The sequence below is a fragment of the Balaenoptera ricei genome, chromosome 17 (assembly GCF_028023285.1).
Source record: "Balaenoptera ricei isolate mBalRic1 chromosome 17, mBalRic1.hap2, whole genome shotgun sequence".
Classification (NCBI taxonomy): Eukaryota; Metazoa; Chordata; class Mammalia; order Artiodactyla; family Balaenopteridae; genus Balaenoptera; species Balaenoptera ricei.
Window position 1 is genome coordinate 19,042,214 of NC_082655.1, and position 27,687 is coordinate 19,069,900.

The 27,687-nt window shown below is 37.2% G+C and overlaps 1 protein-coding gene across 6 annotated transcripts in view; it reads right to left on the reverse strand.

The window, feature by feature from the left end:
- COL14A1 (collagen type XIV alpha 1 chain) overlaps window positions 1-27,687 on the reverse strand; it is a 264,099-nt gene that overhangs the window by 139,974 nt on the left and 96,438 nt on the right. For 5 of the 6 annotated variants that reach the window (XM_059901421.1, XM_059901422.1, XM_059901423.1 and 2 more), the window contains 8 exons: window positions 19,308-19,459; window positions 17,649-17,778; window positions 16,039-16,184; window positions 13,268-13,397; window positions 9,505-9,644; window positions 3,488-3,614; window positions 1,927-2,066; window positions 1,311-1,443 (listed from right to left, as the gene is read on the reverse strand). In XM_059901421.1, coding sequence (XP_059757404.1) covers window positions 1,311-1,443; window positions 1,927-2,066; window positions 3,488-3,614; window positions 9,505-9,644; window positions 13,268-13,397; window positions 16,039-16,184; window positions 17,649-17,778; window positions 19,308-19,459 — 1,098 coding nt within the window. Of the gene's footprint in view, window positions 1-1,310; window positions 1,444-1,926; window positions 2,067-3,487; window positions 3,615-9,504; window positions 9,645-13,267; window positions 13,398-16,038; window positions 16,185-17,648; window positions 17,779-19,307; window positions 19,460-23,705; window positions 23,766-27,687 lie in introns of those variants that run through there. The other variant, XM_059901425.1, reaches the window with a different exon arrangement.

Here is a 27,687-nt window from a genome sequence, read left to right on the forward strand (position 1 = left end):
CTCACTTTAAAATTCTGTAATGATGATGACTGTATACATTAGTGTATAGCATTTTGTAGTTTTCAAGGAAAAGTTCACCTATATCATGTCACTTGTTTCTCACAACAACCTTGACCATGGTTGCAAGAGAGAAGTGAGTTGTAAGGCAGACATTGTATCTATTCCACAGATAAGGAAACAAACCCAAAGAAGTTAGTTTCTAATCACAGATACCAGCCTTCATATACACATTTGAATTACATCTATAAAATTGTGAAACCTCCCAGTTACTTTGAAATGGGGCATAACCATGGTGATGAAAGGAAATTAAACAGTGCTGTAGATCAAGTTGTAAAGGGGCTGCCAAATAGGACCAGCAAGGAAGACAATAGGAAGTGCATCTGCTATTTCTCGTATCCACCCTGGGCAACCAGTGGATGGAGCTGCTGTGTGGTGCTCCGCCTAGATGCCCTCTTCATCAGCATACTCATCCAGCAGCTTCTGGAGTACAGGTTGCCAATGGCTCAGAGCTCTGGGAATTGCTTTGCCTGGAGTTGCAGACTCTGTCAGGGGACGGCCTGCCTCCAATCACTGGGGATGCAGGGATAGAAAGGCCCAGCCCCTTTGACTCAACTTGGGATCACTCAGAAGGGTCATACCAGGTCCAGAATTTCTAATAGAATTAGCTGAGGGCTCCGTTTTAGCTTCTCCCTAGGTCCTATTTTCTTACAGATGTATCTCCCAACTACACTCTTCAATAAACCTTCTGGATGCAATTTTCTACTTCAGAATCTGGTTCCAGGGAACCCAATCAAAGACAATTTAATATGTGGTTAATACCTCATATTTAAAAAATGAAGGGATAAATGAATCAGCAAGTGAATTTTGTGGTTTCTTGGAACCAAGATCAACTTGGGAAATTCCAGAAACTCTTGGACATTTTTGCCCTACATTTATTTGTTTGCTCATTTATAACTTATTTCATCCATCCATCCATCCATCCATCCATCCATCCATCCATCCATCCATTCCTCCATTCAACAAATATTCATTGCACAGTTAAAATATGCCAAGAACTGTGCTAAGTGTTGGGGACATAATGGTGAACAAGGCAGATATGGTCCCTGCCTTTAGGTGATGATAGAATAGGAGTCTAATAAGATGCTCTGCATATTGCTTTCATTAAAGGTAAAGATGTATGAAGAGTTCTAGGGACAAAGCCTCTGTAGCCAGGAATAAGGCTGATGTGCAGGGAACCTGGTGGCGTGAAAAGTGTGTCAGAATAAATGGTCGGAGCTTGTGAAGTCCATCTTGGCCTGACCAAGACTTACGTGTGGTCCCAACGGCGGTCACCACCTCAGTCTCACTTCCACCATCCAGTACAGCCAACAGGGAAACTTCATATTCAGTGCCAGGTTCCAGGCCTTCAATAACATATGAGTCTTGGTCTTCTTTTAGGACAACCTGAAAAGTATTTGGTGCCTAGTAACTGGGTTTACTTGAATAACATAGGAAAAAGTTAAGAAAAAATAATAAAAAGGAAAGATGTTATCCCAAGTGTAAGCAAGAAGTGACTAAGCATAAACAACTCCAGGGCCGTTGAATTCAATTTTAAAGTCAAACCAGAGACTTTTTTCTTTTCAAATCTCTCAGCAAATAAACGATTAATATTGCAAAAGGGACCTTTTTTGAAGTTTTTAAAAATTTCATTTATGACTATCAAAGAATCTGGAAATACATAACATATATAACTAAAGCCCTAGCAAAAATGCATTTTAATTTTAAAGTCATATGATTTGACATTTATAAAACTCCAGGTCATGGAAAATATTAATTACTTCTGGGATTCTCAATCTGTCTTAAAACAAAGACCAACTCAAATGCAGCAGTGGGCATTCACTTCCAGATAAAATGCCCTGGATTAATTTTCAGTCTCAGACAACTCACTTCTTCAGTCTTCCCACCGTAGACTGGAATCCACATCAACTTGTGTTGCCCTTCATCAACCGAGAGGGGATGCCAGGTCACTCTAAAACTATCTGTTGTCACCTCATCAATTTCCAAGTATTGCTGGGCTGGAACTTCCTCTGTAAGCCAAGGAGGGAGATTTTGTTAGGGAACTGAGGAGGTAAGAAAACCATAACTCAAGCAGCTCCCCAGGGTCACAGGTAGAGAAGACTCTCTGGCGAATCTCTTGTTTTTGGAAAGCACATGGAAGCAGGGAAAGCAATGCCAATTAGTCCAGTGTGGGCTTATGTTTCTGTTTCCAGCATTTACCCACAGTATAAGTTAGGAAGACCAGGGACACAGCAGATTTTTACAGTTTTCCAGTAATTTCCAGAACTCTTAGATTCTCTATTTGGCTCTTTTCATTAACTATAAAAAATAAGAGTGCCATATTCATTATTTTACAAAGATACTATTTTCCAAGTATTTTGAAGAAGTTAACAAAATGATGCCCTAGAGGCCTGAGAAATGTCACTTTTAGCTTTATTCACTTTCGTGCCTAAACCACTCTCTAGTAATAAGTTAAATCCTATAGAAGAACGTTCATCCTTTTAATCTTGTACATGTGGCTGCCATCAGAAGTGAAGTATAATTTATCAGACATCCATTATTTCACTGCTTACACACTTCTGGGATGTATGACAGAGACCATAACATCTAATTACAACCAAAATGAATTGTCAGTCATTGATTTTTATTATATGAAATCAGAGATTTTAAAACTCTTTAACAGGATACCGTAAGAATTCCAACTACAGTTAGCCCTTGTGAGATTTTGCAAAATTACTGAACTTTTTTCTGTGAATATTATTTCTCAGTCCAGCTTATTTCTCATCTCTCTCCAAATTACCTTCTCATCTCCTCAATACAGCGCTAAATTTGTTTCCAAGTGTAATTCATGATAGGTCCAGAAAGCAAACAATAGAATTTTCCCACCAGGAGGCAGAAAGAAGTTATATTTATTGACTACAGGGTATACATAGAAAAGAAAAAAAATGCATTCATGCTTTATTTTTTATTTTAGTATTTAAAATATCCCATATTGTTGTATTAATATTGCAAGCTGCATGAAAATACATTATTGGCTATAGATTGACGTATTAGGTTAAATGGTATGAAACCATCATTTTTTGTAGGTCAAAAACTGTTGGAGAGCTGTAATTTTGGAAGTTCAACTTAATATACACATATATCAATGGAAGAAATGTGAAAATTTTATGTCGCTAGAACAAAAGAAACAGTGTGAGATCAGGAAGAGAACAATGCACACTTTTATTTAACTGAGACCGTTGAACTTAGATGGTCCTGTCCCTCTTTCCCTTGCTTTGATAGAAAATAATTAGCCAGTAGGCATTCTACTCACCTAATTGTTCATTGGGTAATAATACTATAAAGTAAACAAATATTAAAATGCAATCTCTTCAAAATCACAATTGAAGAAGCTGCTCCAGCTCCTGGTTTCCATACAGCTACTCTTGGAAACTTTTCAAACCATAATTACCTGTGGTAAAAATTCCAGTCAGAGGCTCCGACTGTCCTTCATCATAGATGGAGAAAATGGCAACAGTATACTCGGTGAGGGGTGTCAAGCCCTTCAGAGGGAACATAGTAATAGGATCAACCTCAACCTGCAAAAGAAAGAAGTCATAATAGCTATATCAGATACTCTCTAAATACAGGAAGCAGAAGCCATTTTATTGTCTGCAGTTCACTTGGCTGGCAGCAGAGCTGTTAAGTACTGCAAAAGAGATACTGAATTATAAAACCATTTAGATATTCACATTTCTAATCTTACAACCTTAAATAGAATATCTATCAGTAAATTCTCATGACATAGTTGCAACCAATATTATTTCCATTCATTAAAGATATAGAAAGTGAAGTACACAAAATTTGCAATGCTAATACAAATAAATGTAATGTTAACAGCCGGATTTGCTAGGAGTAGCCAGTCATGCACAATAACTTCTGTAGGAGTGAAATAGATGAGCAACCATTGAGGAGAAGGTGAGCACAGTTGCTGTTATTTTGGTTCTTCAATGAGTCAACATTTTTTTTTTTCAACATCTTTATTGGAGTATAATTGCTTTACAATGGTGTGTTAGTTTCTGCTTTATAACAAAGTGAATCAGCTATACATATACATATATTCCCATATCTCCTCCCTCTTGCATCTCCCTCCCAGAGTCAACATTTTTTAATTGGTAAGTTTCACATACAAAGAGAAATCCCTGGTCAGACACACCAACTTTCTTTCCACGTCTTTCCCACCTCAGGGCCTTTGCACATGCAATTCGTTCTGTCTGAGACCCTATTTCCTTGGCTCTTTTCAAAATTAGGGCTTCACCGTCTGTCAGGACTGTGCTTATATTTCACCTTCTCATGGGGGTGTTCATTTTTCTACGTATCTCAGTAGGGTGATTCTCTAACATTGCCCTTGTTTGTTTTCTCCCTAGCACCCATCCCAGCCGGAAATTATTTTGTTTCCTAGTAGAAGATGTTTATTATTTCCTGCACAGAGTGTAAGCCCCTTGAGGTCAGGACCTTGTTTAGCTTCTTTGCTACTGTATGTTGAATTATATATATTTTTTGAGTGAATAGAATACATAAATGAAAACTGAGATGGAAGCACCAAAGATCCATTTTACAAGAGATTAAAAAAAAGGGGGGCGGGGTGCTCATCTGAGCAAAGAGTTAATCCAGAAACCATAGACATCTTGAAGGAATTGACCTCAGGTCAAAAAAAAGATTGCCAGCCGTGGGGGAAGGGGTTTCCCTTTTCACGTTTTTGGAACTCTGAGCCACTCTGCTAGAGAGGACCAGCCAACCCCAGCCTTTTCAGCCACCCCAGACATGGATTGAAGTCATCTTGGAAGTTCCAGCCCAGTCAAGTTCCCAGATGAATGTAAGGGTCACCTTAGCTGACACCACATGGAGCAGAGACAAGCTGACCCTGCTGAGCCTGCCCAAGTTATATAATCATGGGTTGTTATTTTAAGCCAGGGTGTTGGTTACACAGCCATAGTTAATTGAAAATATGTATTATCTTCTTCTGAATCTAGGCCTGATAATATTATGGGTAATTCTTAGCATTTAATATTTACTCTGGTTTGGGTATTATCTCATGCATTACATGCATTAGTTGTACTTACATCCTTACCACAACATTGTAAGGTAGCTCATTATTACCCCTAAGTGGAAGATGGGAAAAATGAGACTCCGAAAAGTTAAGGAACTTGCCCAAGGGAAAGCCAGCTAGTTCCTAAAACTTAATCACAAGTGTTTCACACTCTAAATTCTCTGTTTGTAAATACTATTTACAGTATGGCTCCATTATTTAAACTCACAGAAAAGACAAATACTTAAAATATGAGTTCAAGATGTTCTTCTAAACTATATTTCCTATTGCTTTCTGTTGTTTTGAATTGTAATGGCTAAGATTTACTGAGCACTTATAATGTGTCAAGGATCTTACATTCATTGTTTTATTTAGCCTCCGTATCCCCCATCAAACACTAGGTATTTATAATGACTGTTTTACAAATGAGGAAGCTGAGGCCCTAAGACCTTAACCAACTTTCCTGGAGACATAAAACTATTAACTGGAATGAATAGTTAGGCCTTGGTATACTTATATATAAGTGTATATTTATATATATATATATATATATATTTATATATATATATATATATATATATACACACACACATATATATATGTAAAAGCATATGTGTTTTGAACATTATATATTGAATATATATATTTATATATATTTTTTCAACAGATATATATATATATATATCTGTTGAAAAGATCTAGTTTATTAAAAGCATTTTATTTGCTGCTGAACAGACCATATTTTATGCATTAATTATTGATCATTTTATTTCATCAAATGAAAACTTCTAGGTATCATTTATTTTTACTTGTTATCATATTATGTTTTAGGTTAAGTTCTGGAACTCATTTTATTGGTAGTACTTTTAAGATGTAAGAGAAGAATTTGGGAAAATGGTAACAAATGACTATGATTCATTGTTGTGCAACGATTTTTGAGTAAAATTTTTCAAACTATCTAGCAAAAACTTCACCTCAGCCTATTCTAGGATGGATGAACAGAATCCTTGATGAGGAACGAGGGACTTGGGCTCTGCTCTGGGCTCTGCTGTTGAGTCACTGCTGTAGGGGACTGGACTTGTCTCTCAGAGTCTAAAAACTGTGGCCTTTCATTTATAAAACTCAAATGGCAGCACTTTAGTTCTCCATCATGTTTGTACATTTCCCCAAATCTTTTCACAGTACATGCTATCTGAGATGACTTCTTTCTGCAATTTGACAGGTCAGGCTTTGGCAACATTTTTTTCTATAAAATTTGCACAAGGTGCTCTCTGTAAAAACCTCAGAGGCTGTCTCAGGATTAGCACTCAATGTGTGTTAGCTGCCATCATCATCACCATCACCATCACCATCATCACCATCATCACCATCATCACCTCCGTCATCATTATCATCACCATCACCATCACCATCATCCTCATCACCATCACCATCATCATCATCATCCTCATCACCATCACCATCATCACCATCACCATCATCATGATCACCACATCACCATCACCATCATCACCATAATCCTCATCACCATCACCATCATCACCATAATCATCATCACTATCATCATTACCACCGTCATCATCACCACCACCATCATCATCACCATCACCATCATCATCATAATCATCACCATCACCATCATCAGTAGCAGCAGCATTTGTTTAAGTGCTCTGTTTTGTTTTTCTTTTTTGGTCTCCAAAAGTTAGGGAGAGGGGTCATGTAGAAAAGACAGAGGAGGAAGAGGAAGTGAAGGAGGGAAGATGGGAGGAAGTGAAGCAGAGAAATAGGAATTGAGTTGAAAACAAAGATTTTACAATCAATTGCATGTTACGTAGTACGTATATTTTAGTTGGGACATTTTGAAATTCATTCCAGAATATTTTGGGAATTTCCTAAAAATCCAATCGTAGCATTATCTCTAAATAAAAGCTTAAATTAATAGAAGTAAAGCAAAATATGGTAGGAATATTCACCCTTAAACATCACATATTCCAAAACTAGGTAAAGTAATATTTGTCTTATATAAGACACTTATCCAGCAACCTTTAGTCTCAATTGCATGGTTAACAATTAAGAATTAAGAACACACACACCAGTCAAAATGGAAATGTTACAAAATCTACACATTGTTTATGCATTGTTATGCATTTTACTCAAATAAAATGTTCTCAGATTTTTATTCATGGTCTATTTACTCATATTTTAAATTCAGTTTTATCAAACATAGTTTTCTAATTTCCCAGCACAATACATATTAGAAATAGCAAGTGCCAAAGGCACTCCCAAGATTGAAAAACACTGCAAAAAATCACATGTATTTCTCTACAAATATATTATTAGTCTGGGGTCATTATTTATAAAGGCAAATAACGTAAAATTCCATGAGAGGCCAGAATAGCTATAATTTTTTTTAACTGGATGTTAACTAGACCTATTATAATCATTTCACAATGAATACAAATATTAAATCATGTTGTATACCTGAAACTAATATAATGTTATATGTCAATTACACCTCAATAAAAATATATAAAAATATATTTATATAACTCATATTTACATATATATGACAGTTTATTTTTGTTTCATGAAAAATTATCACCAAATAAGAATATTTTGCAGTGAAAAGATATGCTAGTGAATACGGTTGTTATGTTATTTTAATTGTTCAATGAGTCAACATTTTTAAATTGGTAAATTTCACATAGAAATAAAAATCCTTGGTCACAGAGTCAAGGGGAACAAGACCTGGCAGCCCCCAGCTAGATTTCTGTACAGCAACCGTCTTCAGGAGCTGACATCGGCTGCTTCTCGGATGAACATGTACAAACTCCCCGGCAGGGTAGTCCCCACTACACCCAGCATCTGTGTCACTGTAACCCACTGTCCGTTGTCATTTATTGTTGTCTTTCAGTAGAGAATTTCTTCCACATGCATGTCCCCAAAATGGGAATATGAAATATAACCTAAGGTAGCTTCATATTTCAAGAAAAACAGGTGAGACTGTATTTCTTTGCAGGTGTGACAATTTCTGCACTCATTTACATTATCTGCCTAACCTTCCTACATAGCTGAATTTGCAACCCTTGGGAAAGTGGTTTATTTATCGGTGATAGCAAAGAGACACTGATAGCTCGGTGCTTTTGACTTCCTTCTTTTACTACTCCAGGATCTCATCTTCAAAAGCAAAGCAGCTAGTCTAAAGATTCCAGCTTGGTCAGAATTATTTGCCCTCAGGATTTTTGAAGATTTAATGAAAGATGTTGAACAGTATTTCTGTACTGTTAGCAAATGTGCAGTTATTGCCCATTCATTACCTAGTGTCCCGTATGGTGGCACATTCCGCAAAATATTGCTTGGATTTACTTGTAGGAAATAGTTTGTCTCTGCATATGAAAATATTTGCTTTATTTGGTCAGAAAATAGAAATCATGTAATCCAACATATTTCCCTTGTTGTCTTAGCTTCTTGGACCAAGATAAGAAAAAATAAATAAAAATAACTTTGCTATCTAGCCTGCTAAAATGTATTTCCAAGGAAAGAATTTCTGAAGAGTATTCGTCACTGAGTGCAAAATACTGTATCTTCATGGGTTTCAATAAGTTCTATTATTTGAAAGTATCTTCCTACACAAAACCTGAATGATTCAGTTTTCAATGTAAGCTCATTGAACTAGGGTCTTTCAGATGCCGGTTTACTAAAAAGCAGAGGGATAACCTGAAAAACACTGATATTTCTAGTTTACTACTTGTGTGAAGATACATACTTCCTCATCCCTATTCGCTGGGGCAGATTGTATTTTCCAAAGATGGCTGTGTCAATATCTATCTCCCACCCCACTTGCCTCCCACCATAGGTTGGCACTGTGCTTCTACCCATCTTGAATCCATGCAGGGACTTGTGGTATCTCCTACCTACGGAGTGTGGTGGAGGTGATATTTCTGTGGCTTTTGATGCTAGGTAACAAAAGGTGATACAGCTTTCACCCAGCACTCTCTCTGTCTCTCTGGATACATGTCTGGGGACTCCTGAGCCAGCAGGTAAAAAGTCCAGCTCCCCTAAAGCTGTCAGGCTGAAGGGATCACGTGAAGAATCTACTTAGAGATACAGAGAGCCACTCCAACACCCAGCTGGTCCAGCCTTTCCAGACCAGGTACCAGACATGAACATGGAAGCTGCTGTGATGACATCAGCTCCAGCCACTACCTGGCTACAGTCTCAAGAGTGACCCCAAGCCAGAACTACACACGCAACTCCAATTCCTGACCCACAGAAACAGCAAGAGAAAATAAATAATTAGTATTGCTTTGAGCCACTGTGTTCTGGGATGATCGGTTACATAGCCATAAAAAACTAAGACCCAACCACCGGAAAAACGCACATCCTGTTCCACAGCTTACCTCATTGATTTCAGTCCCATCGGCGTTGTTATATACGATCCGATAACCACTGATCTTTCTTGAAGTTGGGTCCCAGGCTAACCGAGCACTGTTAGAGCCAACACTGGAGATTCTCAGGTTTCTGGGTGGACTTAAGGGCACTTTGCAGTAAACGGAATAGAAAATAAATAAAATTTTAAATAACATGCATGTAAAAAAGACTCCCAAAACACAGCACCTCTGACTTCTGAACTACTTACATATGAAAAATTTCACCCAGATAATAACTGATAACAAAGAACATTAACACATCAACAAAGAAAAAAAGTTTTCCTCGTAGAGAATGAATAGCAGCAACCAATTACACATTCTTAGAAATAAATGAGGTTTAGGTAAATCTTCTGTGCCTTTCTTTTCTAGTCAAAGCTATTATTATAGGCTGATACAAATAAAAAACCTAATGGATCAAAAACCAGGACACCTGAAATTAGATCTTAGCTATTGCATTCAACTATCATCGGATCCTGGCAAAGTCACTCTACTCCTCCGATCCCCAGTTTCCCATATGTGAAATGGTTTCCCATCTGCCGTCTCCACGTGAGTATCTATTAGGCATTTCCACCTTAACATGTCCAAACCCGAACCACTGACTCCTGCCACCTCTCCCAGTCTTCTCTCTCAGTCTCTTCCTCTGAACAAATGAAAACTCCATGCCTCCCATTGCTCAGGCCAAAAACCTTGGAGTCATCCAAGATTCAGGTTTCTGAACATGTGTCCCCTTCTCAGTGAAGCTTTGCATGATCACCTTATGTAAAATAATCCTTCCACCTCAATACTACCTAACTCCCTTCCTGGATTCATTTTTTTTTTTATTGCACATTTATTGGTCTCTTGTGTCTCTCTTCGAATATACTATAATATCAGGGGATTGCAGAATTTGGTTTAATTTTGTTCCCCTCTTTATCCCCAGTATTGCAAGTTCTCAATAAATATTTCTTGAATCAACGAGTAGGAGTCTTGCCCTGGATACATCCCACTGGCTTTGTGAGACTAGATAAAAATAAACACTTTGCTGTGGCTTTAAAAATATTTAAAGAGGTGTTAATATTTCTGCAGATTCCTGACTACCAATTCCAAAGCTTTTTGTACTTCTTGAAGGACCCCTTTCTGAGTCAACAGATAAAAATTGTCAATAATCTTTGAGGGCTTCGTGAGCTTTTACAGGCTTACAGTAAAAAACAATTGTTAAGATTGACTGCAGGCTTTCTATGAGCCTGAGATGTAACACGTTATCTCATTAAATCCTTACTTTAGACAGCAAGGATAGAGTTACAATTAGCCCCATTATACAGATCATGAAACTGAGGTAACTTGGCCAAGGTCACAGTTAGTAGAAGCAGAAGAGCAGTTTGAATTTAACCCAGGCAATTGATCAATTGATTTGAGAGCCTGTGCTGATAGAACCAGCAGAATAACAACTTAGGAGATAAATCATGACAATTGTCAGCTGTAGCCATAAGCATGATGTTTCCTCACCCCAAAAGCTAACCCTTTCATTAATTCAATATGTACCGATTATATGGTAATAAAGAACCTATAGGACTTGGTGACTCTCTATACTTAAAGGGCTAGAAAGAAAGTGTAGGAGAGAGAAAAGCAATGTAATTAACTTTAAGTGCTGTGCACACTTAGCTCTAAATTCTTCTGGAGTTCAGTTACTCTTGGCAGTATAGTGGAACAATGTCTAGTTTCCTCAGTGCATAAAAGTGTCAGTCTCAGGAACAGGTAGCCAGGATATCATTTTTAGGACTTTTTAAAAAATCAACTACTAATGGGAAAGAGTCACGGACACTTTTTAAAACTACAAGTATCTGCTTTTTGGAAGTTCAATTTAGGCCACTTTGTTCTTGCAAAGGACCAACATTAGTACCTAACTGAAGGTTTCACTAACTGAAAGAAATCTAAAGGGGATTTTTGCTTTTATAAAAAAAGGCGAAAGCAAAAATAGCATTCAGGCTTGGCTTTGCAGCAAACCATTACGGAGACAGTGTGCACCCCAGGCCGCAAGAGCGGCCCCGCCCAGCTCCTTCCCCTGGAAATTACACTCAGCATCTCAGCATCAAGCCGCCACAGCTTTGAACTCTGTCTGTGAGCATCTGTGCTTTATCTTGATTTATTTTGTGCATCCATTAGCAAGATGTGTCCTAAAATTAATTGCTTCTTTGCTTCATGTCATTCGGCTTGCGAAAGGTTTCATGGGAACACTACTTTCAAAGAGTGGATAACAAATGAGTTATCCTGAATAAACAAATGAGTATTCTGAGTGAAAAAGAGAGATGGGTGGTTGGGAAAAGTTTTCCTTCCAAATCTACAGAGTTCCAAAATTGACTTAGGTGATATATTAGATGCTTTCTGACTTATTTCTTTTCCCCTTCTTTCTTGGGCTCTCCCAGTTTTGTTGTTTGTTGTTTTAATTACACCGGTCTTCCTCTGAAGAGCAAGACAACATAGCCTCGACTAACAAAGAATGGATGTGGGAGAAAATTTCCTTATCATTAAATTTCTTTGTATGTTTCTCAAGTAGAATCTTCAAGACAAAAGCACAGTAGAAATCGTGCTATTCACCTCCTTCCAGGCTCAGAGTGATGTGAGAGACCCCATCTCCTTGCCCTTTCTTATTCAAAACACAGTGAATAGACCCCTATTTTTAATCGTAGGTGACAAAACATTGTTAGTTTGGCAGGGTAGCATTTTCTCTATGTCATATTTTCAAATAGATAATTACAACTCTTAAAAATATTATGAACTCCCTATATTTACCCAAATTGGACTTGCCAATACAATTTTTACTCAATTTTTAAAAACTAATTATAATAATAGTCTGAGATCAGGAGGACATCAAAGATTTTCAGAAAAAAGTGTGAATTTTGGTATGAGTGGGAGTAAAAAAAAAATATTGAGTAACTACGTGTTAATAACTTTAATTTGTATTACTGTATTTAATCTTCTATCAACCACATGCTATCAGGTTATTGTTCCTCCTTTCACAGGCTCAATAATGCTCCATCACTTGCCCATTGTCACCCACCCAAAATATGACTTTAGCTGGGATTCACATCTTGGCTGCTCTGATTCCAAAGCCCATATTTTTCCCCCATATTCTGCTCTAGCATTTGGATTTAGACAAGGACACTGGTGGCATCATCTAGAGGATGCCACAGTTCAGTTCTAGAATCCATGTGACTCAATAACAACAAGACGAGGGCTTCCCTGGTGGCGCAGTGGTTAAGAATCTGCCTGCCAATGCAGGGCACACAGGTTCGAGCCCTGGTCGGGGAAGATCCCACATGCCACGGAGCAACTAAGCCCATGTGCCACAACTACCGAGCCTGCGCTCTAGAGCCCGCGAGCCACAACTACTGAGCCCGTGTGCCACAACTACTAAGCCTGCGCTCTAGAGCCCATGCTCCGCAACAAGAGCCACCGCAATGAGAAGCTCGCGCACCACAACGAAGAGTAGCCCCCGCTCTCCGCAACTAGAGAAAGCCCACGCACAGCAACGAAGGCCCAATGCAGCCAAAAATAAGTAAATAAAATAAATTAAAAAAAAAAAATAACAAGACGAGAAGAAATACCCTTCCTTCCCCTAAATAAATTAGACACTTTCTTACATTACAATTAGCTCTTAAGAGGTTTCAACCTAAACCAGTATTTCTAATTCAGAATCCCCATGTTTGTTTGGGCTTTTATTACAGCATTTCATCTGAGTGACTGAACCACTCACATGTTGTTTCTTGTCCTGTAACAGGGTCGCTGGCCTCTTCTCCAAACATAGCATAAACTGTGACTGTGTATTCCGTATTGGGCAACAACCCACTCAGCTCAATATCTGTGTGGGTCTCTCCAATTTTCATCTGAAAAGAACACACATTATCAGATCGTTCGCCAGTGTATGTTATTCACGCTGATCAGAGCGCAGCTGAATACAGGTGAGACTTTATGTGACAAGACTTTGCCTCCTCACAAACCCTTCTTCATCAAACAGGTTTCAAGCCGTAATTTTTTTCATTGTCTCATGTTATTTTATATTAGAACCAGAAGCTATGAAACCATATAAAACTGAATGCACCGTGCGTGCTCTTTTAGGATAACGCTTTACATCTGGACAAGTGGCAGCTGCAGCCAGAATAAGAGTGTCAAATATTTGGTCCCCAGAAGAGCGTGGGTGGAGATGAATCAGAAACGTTCTCTACGAAGAGAGTAAGTTCCAGGCAGCATGCTGAGAGGGCGATGCCAAGTGGACATCTTTCGCCGCTTGGCTAATTCTCACCAGTCCTCTGACTGGATGCCCAGTTTTTGCTGCAAACCCTGTGGAACCAGACCAGTGTTGCCCCATTCAGGAGGCGCTTGTCCACTTGGATTGCAAGTCCCTTCCAGGAGTCCAAAGAGATCAACCCACCTTGATGCTCAAATCGGCAATTTGCTTCTTGATTTGGGGATGATTTTTCTGACCCTGGGGGTCAGTCAAACTAGCCAACATTATCAGTGTGTGACAGGAATGGTTTTATTTTTGTTTTGCAAAGAGGGAAAAATATCTCCATAGACTGTCCCCTGTCATACAACTGTCAGTGGTATGGTCAAATTAAAATGTTTAATTTTGAAATATCTCAGTGTATATAATATAAAGGTAGAGAAAACAACGTAATATTCCCTGATGCACCCACCACCCAAATTTAATAAATATCAACATTTTGTCATATGCACATCAGATCTTATTTTAAAAAGCACTATATAGTCAAATAAAACAAACTCTTTCTCACCACCTCTACCCTAATGTTGAAGTGTATCTCACTGATACATTTTTTTACGAATATATCTATAAATAGTATATGGTTCAGTATGTTTAACAATGTGCATAAATGGACCATTCAGTGTAATATTTTTACAGTTTTTTCCCTGGCAATATTAGGTTTCAAGATTTAGCCATGTTGAAACACAGGGACATAGTTCATATTATTTAATTCCCTTATGAGATTCTTTTGTATAAATATGCCATTATTTTCCATTCTGTTGATGAACATGGCAGTTGTCTGCAATATTTTGTTCTGACCAAGTGCCTGCACTGAAAAGTCCTGGAAGGATGTTTCTCTACGATATGTACCTAAAAAATTGTATATATCTTTAACTTGCTGAAATATTTCAAATTATTCTCCAAGGCAGCTGTACCAATTGACACACCACTTTACACGAATGTTTCTGTCTCCCCACATGCTCACTAATATGTAGTATTATCAGACTTTAAAAACTTTGCTAATCTTTTGGGTGTGAACGGGTATTCCTGTCTTTTTTATTTTTCTCTTTCCTGGTAAAGCTTAGTGTCTTTTTAGCATCATTTTAAAGTCTCCCTTCCACCAAAATAATTCAGATCGACATTAAATCCAAGTGGGCAAAAACTGTCTAAGCCTTGGTAATAAAAGAACACATGTCACCAATGTTCTGTTCTTGACACTAGAATCACCATATTATTGGCCCTAAAGATTCTTGTCAAAAGAGGCAGGTTTTAGATAATGTGAAAGGATCGAGTGCTATACTCCCTCTCATATCCACTCCACCTGCCTGGTCAACCCTCCCAACGGTCACAGACATCTCTGCTTTATTCCTGGAACACCCACATTGTAGTAATTGTTAACTATAAATTAAAAAGAAGGACTAAAATAAATGATTTGAAAGTCAAAGATTCATCATTTAAAGTGGAAAAAAATGCAAAACAATCCACCTCCGTGAGATACATTTATCTACCTCGCAAATTAGTAAAACAAATTTTTCAAAGTCCGTGTACATAGGGCCATCACAGTCATTTGTGAACTGCATAGAGCAATATAAATTGTATAAAATTTCTCTAGAGTAAGGGGGTAATACCTAGTATAAGCCTTAATAATTTGCATACTCTTTGAGAAAGAAACTTCACTTCTAGGAATTTATCCTAAGGAAATAATCAGATAACCATGCAAAGTTATATGTTAAGAATGGTCCCAAAAGTATATTTATATAGCAAATTATCTCTCTTTTTTTTGGCCGAGCCCCTGTGCGGCCTGCAGGATCTTAGTTCCCCGACGGGGCCCTGGCAGTGAAAGTGCGAGTCCTAACCACTGGACTACCAGGGAACTCCCCTATATAGCAAATTATGCAAATGTCCAATAGCATGAGATTAATTAAACGTGACCTGGTACAAACCAACAGTGGAATATTATAAAGCTGTTTAAATGATTATATAAAATATTATTTAATGGTAATGGAAAGATATTCACAGTAAGCAAAAGGAAAACTACAAGGAAAACTACAAAACCATTCCCATTGGTTGTGTTTAAAATGCACTGGAAAAGACTCTTAACTAAATGTTAACAATGGCTACCTCTAGGTGGTGGGATTACAAGTGATTTTTTTCTTTTGCTAATGTGACTTTTATAAATTTTATACATTTTTGTAGTAAAAACAAACCAAACTATGTTAAAGAAGTCAAAAATTCTAGGACTCTGGTAGGCAGCATGCAGTTACCTCTTTTTCATCCCCAGCCAGGCCTTCCGTGAGAGGAGCGTAAAGGATCAGGTACCCTGACACTCCAGCCACTGGGTTCCATCTCGCCCTCAGACTGTTCTCAGTCACATCGTACAGTTCAAGGTCGGAAGGTATAGGTAAAGAAACTGCAAGAGGAGTTTTTTTTAATGGTCAGCCATTTATCAGTGTGCTTGCTTATTTCAAGGTATCTATCTATATGTTAGGATCTAAAACTAAACATATTTTTCAGGTAATTTTTGTCCTTGAATCTGTGCACATGGCCATATAAGCCCCTTTGGGGAAGGTAAACATAATGAATGTTTAAGAGCAGGAATGACACCTTTTAGCTTCTTATATCTCATTACAGTGATGGGTACATCTGTCTGGGAGCCAGTCAAGAGGAGGGAGACTCTTCTGACCATTGTCTTATGTCCATTACCAAGCATGGTATCTGACCTGCAGCAGCCATTAAAAATAGTTGTTGGGTCACTTAATAAATGACAGAATGGGGGGCTGGATGAACAAATACATGAATAAACAGACACTCATCAACACATTCAATCAGAGACAGTGAGGAGACATGACTGTCAGTAAAAATAGGGTTTGAGAAAAATAAAATAATCAAGAAATAAGATTTGCCATATTGGAGAGGTAGGGAAAAAGGGATTAAGAATAAATTGCAAGTTCCTGGCTTAAACAATGTCAATAAAAACTATGAAATGTTGTTTTCAAATATAATTCCAGGTCCTGCTTGCACTCCCAACCACAATGTCAAGTTCAGGACTTTGCTTACAGGTGCAGTTCCTTATCATACTTCTACTGGTGTGCCCGTAGTACTTCACTGCACTAATTTGTTTGTGTATCTTTGGGTTGCATTTTCTCCCTTGCTAGTCTAAAACTTTCTTAAGGGCAGGGATTATTGCTAAAAATATTTCTGCAAAGCAGGAGTATTAACACCTGCCTTACAAATTGCTTTCAGGGATAAATCCAATAATGTGTTGGACAGGAAGTGTGATTATCATAAAGCCTGGCACCTTGTCATTGGTCTATCAGAGGCAGAGTTTTTAGATCAACTTTATATACTACCTGGCATGTAACGGGAACTCAATTAATGTTTGAAATAACTAAATGAGTGGGTGATCAAGTTTCTTAAGATTATCTCTTCCCAGGATTCTCTGAACATGTGTGCGTGTATATATGTGTGTGCGATCAAGAGATCTTGCTCAGTTAAGGAATGACTGACTAGTATTCGTAAGTTTTAATTACAGTGATACTCATAAAGGAAACAGATGTAATGTACTTTCCCTAATATTCTACTAGGCAGGAGAGCTACAGAGCTCCTTCACTACTTCTAATGACAAATTCAAGCCCACTGCTTAGTTTTTAATAAGAATTCACTAAATATTTGTTTATTAAATGAATAAATATATTTTGCACCCTTCATCGCTAAGATTTCTCTCTCCTAAACATACCAGAGTTTTATAAGATCCCTCCCAATATATGGCACCTGCAAACTGCAAATATAGCATGGACCAGTACTACATACAGCACAACTAAGCCACCGGATCAATGTCACACAGAATCAGAAGTGGGTACAATTCAATACACACCTGTGGTTTCAGTTCCCCGAAGGCCTTCACTAGCAGTATGAGCATATATTGCAAAGACTGCTATCTGATATTCAGTTAAAGACATCAAGTTTTTCAATACCGTGGAAGATACGCTTCCATCCACCACCACCTGTTGAAAGAACAGTTTGAGGAATGAGAAAATGGAATATCTCACATGCAGACTGGAAATCCAAAAGCAAAAATATCTCTAGCAAGAACCTTTCGTTAAATATTTTCTTATTTGCACCACATTCTCTTTTCCACTGTGGCAGTCAATTCCCCTTGAATTCTCACATGAAGTGACCCACCTTTTAGGAATATGTCCAAAAGTCCCTTACTAATTCACATCTAATGGAAACTGTGTCATTCCCAAGCTAATTGTTATCCTAATCATATCCACTTAGTAACAGTTGACATGTGATATTTTTCCATGGAGCCTTAGGAAGCATTTAAAAGGTTTATTAGTAATGAAAAAGATAGAGCTATTGGAAGCACTCTGATTTTTTTTTTTAAGTCCAGATGATTTAAACCTCTAGAATCTACTCAAACACTTAAAAAAAACAAAAACCAAAAAACATAAATCCTGCCATAATGCAGAAGAAAATTGTGAAACATGCTGAGGTCAATCAGAGGTTAGAACAACAAAAGGTTAGCACTTCAAAAGAAGAGAGGGAGGGACTTCCCTGGTGGCGGGGTGGCTAAGAATCCACCTGCCAATGCAGGGGACACAGGTTTGATCCCTGGTCCAGGAAGATCCCACATGCCACGGAGCAACTAAGCCTGTATGCCAACTACTGAGCCTACGCTCTAGAGCCTGCAAGCCACAACTACCAAGCCCACGCACCACAACTACTGAAGCCCGCGCACCTAGAGCCTGTGCTCGGCAACAAGAGAAGCCACCGCAATGAGAAGCCCGCGCACCGCAACGAAGAGTAGCCCCCACTCAACGCAGCTAGAGAAAGCCCGTGCGCAGCAACGAAGACCCAGCACAGCCTTAATTAATTCATTAATTAATTAATAATTAAAAACAAAAAAAGGGAGATTTCATCACATTTTAACATATTCCCTCTATCAAAGGCATGAAATGGGAACCATCTAATCATCTGGCAATAGATGTTCTCTCCTGTGATGGCCAACCCACAAGAAAGGTCAGCCACAGGTACTTTATTATGGCTTCTCTTTTGCACGAATCTCCGCAAACAACCAGGAAATCCCAAACCCTGGAGGACTATATGACCACATTATTTGGAACACACAGACTTCCTTAAGGCAGAAAGTTCAGACCACTCCCAAAGTAGAAAGAAAATATCAGTAGCAAAATGGGATTCTGGCCAGATAATTAACGACTGATTCCTTTTGCCTTAGAACTCATTAATTTTTAAAATCACAAAAAAGTAAAGTCAAAATAAGTTGTGTTAGAAATGGGCACATGACCAGTTCTGAAGGTTCCTTGATGGAGGTAAGAAGAGAAGATGTAAATACCATAACCTAGAGAAATAGAAGAACAACATAGACACATGGAAATGTATTTCAGTCAAATAATTTTAAATGCTTGTGACAGAATAATCTCCTTATATACACATTTCTGTCTTGTCTTCACTACCGTACAAGAATTGAGAGAATGAAAATAATGGTTAGAAAATACTGTCTCCTTATTACCTCTTCTGGTTTTCCACCCCTGGCAGGATAATACACGACTCTGTAATTTTCCACTTTTCCTGGGGCATGAGTCCAGTTTACCATAAAGCTCCTGGCAGTGACTTCAGAAGTAATCAGTTCTGTAGGTGGCCCAATGGTGGCAATGGCTGAGGCTAAATTTTAAAGAAACACATAAAATGAACCTCTTTCCCATAGTTATTTCTTATGAACCTAGGAAACTCCACTAGTCAGAAATGATTGTTGATTTTATGCTGCCTCTAAGATTTTCATTTCTAAATAAATTAATTCAGTAATTCATTATAGGCATACCTCAGAGATATTGTGGGTTCAGTTCCAGACCTCTGCAATAAAGCAAGTCACTCAATTTTTTTGGTTTCCCAATTCATATAAAAGTTATGTTTACCTTATACTGTAGTCTATTAAGTGTGCAACTGCATTATGTCTAAAAAATATATATACATACCTTAATTTAAAAATAATGCTTTTGAAAAAATGGCACCAATAGACTTGCTCGACACAGGGTTGCCACAAACTTTCAGTCTGTAAAAAATGCAATATCTGCAAAGCGCAATAAAGCGAAGCACAATAAAACAAGGTATGCCTGTACAACATTTTGTTTATTGAAACATTTGTCTATTAGGTACCAATCACTATGCTAGGTTCTGAGGATACAACCTTAAATAAGACATAGCCCTTGACTCTAAGGAACTTTCTTGCTATAGAATAGTAAAAAAACAGAAACAAAAATACAACATTAATTGAGTTTGTATCTAAAGGTACTCTTCTGAGCTCTTTAGAAGTATTACCTCATTTAATTCTCAATAGTTGCTATTATTGTTCCCATGTTGTAGGTGAGAAAACCAAGTCAGAATGATGTGAAATAACTTGCCCAAGTCACACTGTTAGTGAGTACCAGAGCTGAGATTGATACCCAAGCTTCTTGACACAAGAGCCTGTGTTTTTATGCAACAGAGGGTACCGCCTCTATACTGAAGACTTCAACAAATGGCCAATATTTAAAAGTAAAAAGAGAAGAAAAAGCAACTAATATATACTGAATGTCCACTTTAAGCTAAACATCATGTAAGCACTTTGTGTGTGTTATATACATGTTAAAACAATGAGTCTGTAAAAGATTTGGGACATGTAAAGTTTAAAGTCCTTGAACTTTAGGATTTATTATCTGCTAGGGGCACTTACTTATAGGGACTTTAGTAGCCATAACAATGGGGAAAAAAAACATAGTTATGGAACAATAACTATGGCCAGGTACTTTATTACATGTTTTATCAGCAACCACATGTAGAATTTTTTGTGGGTAAAAATGGGCTCTAAAGTCATCTCATCAAGCACCTCAGAGAAATTTATTCAGGAAACCACTACTTGGCTGCCCAACCTAGTCCCAAGAGTTCTAGCCCAGGGAAAGAGGAATGATGGAAGAGAGAAGGACATGTAGACAAATAGAATCATTCCACACCCTGGGTACAGTAAAGGCAGGAAATAAAACCAAACTCTTAAAGCAAGATCTGGATATTACCTTCTTCTCAGATCACATCCCTATTAACCAGGTGTAACCTGTAGACCAATGATATCATGAGGAACAAGGGTTAAAAATTCCATGATGGCTGAGCATCCAGGAAGATAGAGCAGATGTGCTTTTCCCTACTCATCCCCTCAAGTACAACCAAAATTTCTGGAAATTATGTATACGACAAGCATAAGACCCTGAAAAGTAAAGAGAAGAAGGTAGATGGGAAAGGGACTGTTGGACCCAGGGAATGGTACAGTGGTGAGTTCCCTGAGTTTCCTTTTGCCTCATGTATCCTAGACGTAGAGCTAAAGAATCCAGCCACCTAGAAACACAAACAAATACAGACAAAAACAATCCAATGAAGCCTGCTCTCTCCAGCCAAAGGACCAGGAAAGGAGCAGCCTGCCAAGACAGAAAACTTTTAGGCAATAACTGCTCTAGTTTAGACAAAAACCACAGAAAAAAAATCCCAACTGTGGCCCCATCCCCACTCATACCAGCAAAGGTCAAGTGGGGAGCCAAGACGTCTACCTTTCCTGACTGTAACGGAGTGCCCCAACATTTACCCTCATCCTATCATGCAACCCGGGTGGAAGGAGAAAATACCAAATAGGGAAAAGAGACAATCATCCCTGACAAGTAGTAACAAATCCTTCCACCTCACTTCCATCTGTGATATATGGGGAAACCACATGAAGAGCTGGGACTTCCATCCCCACCTGGTAGTACTGAGGCACCACTCCCCTTTCCCTCTGGGATGGTATCACAGTAGATCTAGTGCTAAGTCAGTACTTGAAGAAATAAGGCCTGAAAAATTCTCAAATTTGACAAAAGGTGCAAACTATAGATTCAAGAAAATGAGTGTACCCCAAATAGATAGGCCAAAAGAAACTCACCCCAAAATATACCGTAGTCAGACTTCCTAAAACTAAACTCAAAGAAGAAAACGTAAAAGGAATGGGGAAGAAATGACACCTTATTTTTAGGGAGAAATTTTTTAATGACAGCAGATTTCTCATCAGAAACCATGGAGCCCAGAAGAAAGTGGCATAACATTTTTCAAATATTCAAAGAAAAAAGCTGTCAACCAAAACTCTATCTAGCAAAAAATATCTTTTAGGAATGATGGGAAAATCAAATCATTCTCAGATAAAGTAAAATTAAATAAGAATTTTTCACCAATGGACCTATCCCAAAAGAAGGACTAAAGGAGGTTCTTTAAACAGAATAACAAAAAGAAGGGTTTCTGGGACTACAGAAAGGAAGAAAGAATGACAGAAAGCATTAAAATATGGGTAAATATAATACAGTTTACTTCTCCTCTCAAGTTTCCTAAATTATGTTTTATGGTTGAAGAATTATAACAATTTCTGATGTGGTTCAACATTTTTAGAGAGGAAATATTTAAGACAATTGTATTACACACAGATATGGTGAAGGGACTTGAGGGAGGTAAGGTTTCATCACTTCACTCAAACTGGTAAAATATCAAGATCAGCAGACTGGGATAAGTCATGTATATATAATATAATAACTACAGCAACAACTAAAAGATATACAAAGAGATTCCATCAAAAACATTATAAATAAATCAAAATGTAGTTCTAAAAATGTTTAAGTAACCCACGGGAAAAAAAGATAAAGAAAACTGAGATGTGAAAACCAGAGACAACAAACTGAAAAAATAAATAAATAAAAATTAAAAAGCAGGTTTAACCTCAAACATATCAATAATTACATTAAATAAAAATGGCCTAAGCATACCAATTAAAAGGAAGCAATTATCAGAGTGGATTTAAAAACGTGATCAACTATATGCTGTCTACATGAAATCCACTTCAAATATGATATAGGAAGGTTGAAAGTAAATAGATTTTAAAAATTATATTATGTAAACATTAATCAAAAGGGAGTAGAAATGTGTTCTGAAGTCTACTTTATCTTAATATAAGATAAAGTAGACTTCAGAACAAAGAAAATTACCTGAGACAGAGAAAGACATTACATAATGATAAATGGTTAATCAACCCAGAAATCCTAGCATTCTAAATGTATATGCACCAAAAAAAGAGCTGCAAAACATATAAAGTAAAAGCTGATAGAACTGAAAGAAAAAACAGACAAATCCACAATTTTAGATGGATATTTAACATCTCTCTCTCTCAACTATTGATAAGACAATGAAACAAAACAATCAGCAAGGATATAAAACTCAACAAGGCCATCAACAAACAGGATCTAGTCAAAGCTTATAGAACATTGCATATGACAACAGCAGAATACACATCCATTTCAAGCACCTACAGAACATATACCAAGATAAACCATATCCTGGGCCAAAAAACAAACCTCAGCAAATTTAAAACAATTGAAATCATACAGAGTGTGTTCTCTGATGACAATGAAATAAAATTAGAAACCAATAACAGAAAGATAACAGAAAAAAGCCCAAGCACTTGGAAACTATAAATAACACACTTCTAAATAATCAATGGGTCAGAGAGGACATGTCAAGACCAAAAAATATTTTAAACTGAATTAAATGAAAATACAACATATCAAAATTTAGGGGCATTGCTAAAGCAGTGCTGAGAAGGAAATTTAAAGCATTAAATAATTACACTATAAAAGAGAAAACATCTCAAATCAATAATCTAAGAGTCCATCTAAAGAATCTAGAAAAGTGAAAGCAAAATAAACCCAAAACAAGCAAAGTGAAGAAAATGAAAGTAAGAGCAGAAATTAATGAAATAAAAAACAGAAGAAAAATAAAGAAGTTCTATGAAACCAAGAGCCAGTTCTTTAAAAAAAATGCAAACGTCTAGCAAGCCTGAAAGAAAAATAAAAAAAGAGAAGATAAAAATTACCAATATCTTGGAGGAAACAGGAGCTATCACTATAGACCCTGCAGACATCAAAAGAATAAGGGAACACTATAAACCACTCTACACACATGAATTCTACAAGTTCTATGAAATGGACCAATCCCTTGAAAAGCAGAAGCTTTCCCTTTAATATGGGGAATAAGGCAACAATATTCATTCTCATCACATTTAACACAATACTAAAAGTTTTAGCCAGTGAAATAAGGCAACAAAAGGAAATAAAAACCACACAAATCAAAAGGAAAGAAATAAAACTATCACTATTTGCAAATAATATGACTTTCTACATAGAAAATCTCCAAAAATCTAGAGAAAAACTCCTAGAAATAATTAATAATTTCAAATAATAGGGTCATCGGCCACAAGGTAAACATACAAAAATATAATTATATCTGTATATACTAGCAATGAAAATGTGAACACCAAAATTAAAAATACAACTAAAATTTCTCAAAATAAAATTAAATACTAAATGTAAGTAGAACAAAACCTATATAGAACTTGCATCCTGAAAATTAAAAAATGCTGATGGAGAACTCAAAGAATATCTAAACAAATGGAGGGATGTGCCATGTCCATGGATTAGAAGAATCAACAGATTAAAGATGTCAATTATTCCTAAGTTGATATTTGATCATTGAAAATTGATTTAATGCAATTCCTAACAAAATTCCAATAAGACTTTTTGTAGAATAAAAACTATTCTAATATTTATATTAGATTATTATATAAATTAAATATAGAATATTATATAAATGTTATTCTAACACTTACATGGACTATAAGGAAGTATAATAGCAAAAACAATTTTGAAAAAGAATAATCAAACAGGAGAACACAGTCTATCCCATCTTAAGACTTACTATATAGCTACAGTAAATCAAGACTGTATGACATTGGAAGGGGGTTAGACACATAGATCAAATGGAACAGAAAAGAGAACCAAGATATAAACACACACAAATGTCTCCAACAGATACTCAACAAAGTTGCAAGGTAATTTCAATGGCAGAAATACAGCCTTTTAAGCAAGTAGTGCTGGAACCTTAAACTAAACTTCAAATCCTTTACAAAAAATTAACTCACATCATAGATTTAAATGTAAAATATAAAACTTCTGGGAAAAAAATAAAAAGGAAAATATTTGGGAATCTAAGACCAGGTAAAGAGTTCTTAGACTTGACACGAAAAAGCACTAATCATAAAATGGAAAACAGATAAACTGGACTTCATCAAACTTTAAAACTTTTGTTCTGCAAAAGACCTTGTTAAAAAGATAAAAAGATAAGCTATAGATTGAGAGAAAATATTAACAAACCACATGTCCAACAAAGGATTATTACCTAGAATATAAAGAATTCTCAAAGCTCAACAGTTAAAAACTAACACAAAAAACAACCCCCAAAAAAGTCCAGTTAGAAAATGGGCGGAGAGGGGGGCACCTTCAAGATGGTAGAGGAGTAAGACGTGGAGATCATCTTCCTCCCCACAAATACATCAAAACTACATCTACACATGGAACAACTCCTACAGAACACCTACTGAACGCTGGCAGAAGACCTCAGATTTCCCAAAAGGTATCAGATGCCCTCAGGTGACCTACACACAGAGGCGGGGCCAAATCCAAAGCTCAACCCCAGGAGCTGTGCAAACAAAGAAGAGAAAGGGAAATTTCCCCCAGCAGCCTCAGGAGCAGTGGATAAAATCTCCACAATCAACTTGATGTACCATGTATCTGTGGAATACCTGAATAGACAATGAATCATCCGAAAATTGAGGTGGTGGACTTTTGGAGCAACTGTAGACTTGGGGTTTGCTTTCTGCATCTAATTTGTTTCTGGTTTCATGTTTACCTTAGTTTAGTATTTACAGCTTATTATCAACAGCAGATTTGTTTAATGATTCGGTTGCTCTCTTCCTTTTTTATTTTGTTACATATATATATTTTTTATTTCCCTTTTTCTCCTTTTGTGAGTGTGTATGTATATGCTTCTTTCTGTGATTTTCTCTGTATACCTTTGCTTTTGCCATTTGTCCCAGGGTTCTGACTGTCCTTTTTTCTTTTTTTTTCAGTATAGTCTTTAGCACTTGTTATCATCGGTGGATTTGTTTTTTGGTTCATTTGATCTCTTAATTCTTCCTCTCTTTTTTTTATTATTTTTTATTTTTTTATTTTTAATAAAGTTTTTCTGTTTTATTAACCTTATTTTATTTTATTTATTTATTTTTTCTTTCTTTCTATCTTTCTTTTTCTCCCTTTTCCTCTGAGCCGTGTGGCTGACAGGGTCTTGGCGCTCTGGCCGGATGTCAGGCCTGAGCCTCTGAGGTGGGAGGGCTAAGTTCAGGACATTGGTCCAGCAGAGACCTCCCACCCCCCTGTAATATCAAACGGCGAAAGCTCTCCCAGAGATCTCCATCTCAACACTAAGACCTAGCTCCATTCAACGACCAACAAGCTACAGTTCTGGACACCCTATGCCAAACAACTAGCAAGACAGGAACACAATCCCACCCATTAGCAGAGAGGCTGCCTAAAATAATAATAAGTTCACAGACACCTCAAAACACACAACCGGAAGAGGTCCTGCCCATCAGAAAGACAAGGTCCAGCCTCATCCACCAGAACACAGGGACCAGTCCCCTCCACCAGGAAGCCTACACAACCCACTGAACCAACCGTACCAAGGGGAGCAGACACCAAAAACAACAGGAACTACAAACCTGCCACTTGCACAATGGAGACCCCCAAAACAGTAAGTTAAGCAAAATGAGAAGACAGAGAAATACACAGCAGATGAAGGAGCAAGGCAAAAACCCACCAGACCAATCAAATGAAGAGGTAATAGGCAGTGTACCTGAAAAAGAATTCTGAGTAATGATAGTAAAGATGATCCAAAATCTTGAAAATAGAATGGAGAAAATACAAGAAACGTTTAACAAGGACCTAGAAGAACTAAAGAGCAAACAGACAGTGATGAACAACACAATAAATGAAACTAAAATTTTTCTAGCAGGAATCAATAGCAGAATAACTGAGGCAGAAGAAGGGATAAGTGACCTGGAGGATAAAAGAGTGGAAATAACTACCACAGAGCAGAATGAAGAAAAAAGAATGAAAAGAACTGAGAACAATGTCAGAGACCTCTGGGAAAATATGAAATGCACCAACATTCGAATTATAGGGGTCCCAGAAGAAGACGAGAAAAAAAAAAGGGACTGAGAAAATATTTGAAGAGATTATAGTTGAAAACTTCCCTAACATGGGAAACAGTCAATAAATCCTAGGAGAAACACGACAAGACACATATTAATCAAACTATCCAAATTTAAATACACAGAATAAATCTTAAAAGCAGCAAGGGAAAAGCAACAATTAACATACAAGGGAATCCCCATAAGGTTAACAGCTGATCGTTCATCAGAAACTCTGCAAGCCAGAAGGGAGTGGCAGGACATATTTAAAGTGATGAAAGGGAAAATGCTACAACCAAGATTACACTACCCAGCAAGGATTTCTTTCAGATTAGACGGAGAAATTAAAACCTTTACACACAAGCAAAAGCTAAGAGAATTCAGCACCACCAAACCAGCTTTAAAACAAATGCTAAAGAAACTTCTCTAGGCAGGAAAAACAAGAGAAGGAAAAGACCTATGATAACAAACCCAAAAAATTAAGAAAATGGTAATAGAGACATACATATCGATAACTACCTTAAATGTAAATGGATTAAATGCTCCAACCAAAAGACATAGACTGGTTGAATGGATACAAAAACAAGACCTATATATATGCTGTCTACAAGAGACCCACTTCCGACCTAGCGACACATACAGACTGAAAGTGAGGGGATGGAACAAGATATTCCATGCAAATGGCAATCAAAAGAAAGCTGGAGTAGCAATTCTCATATCAGACAAAATAGACTTTAAAATAAAGACTATTACAAGAGACAAAGAAGGACAC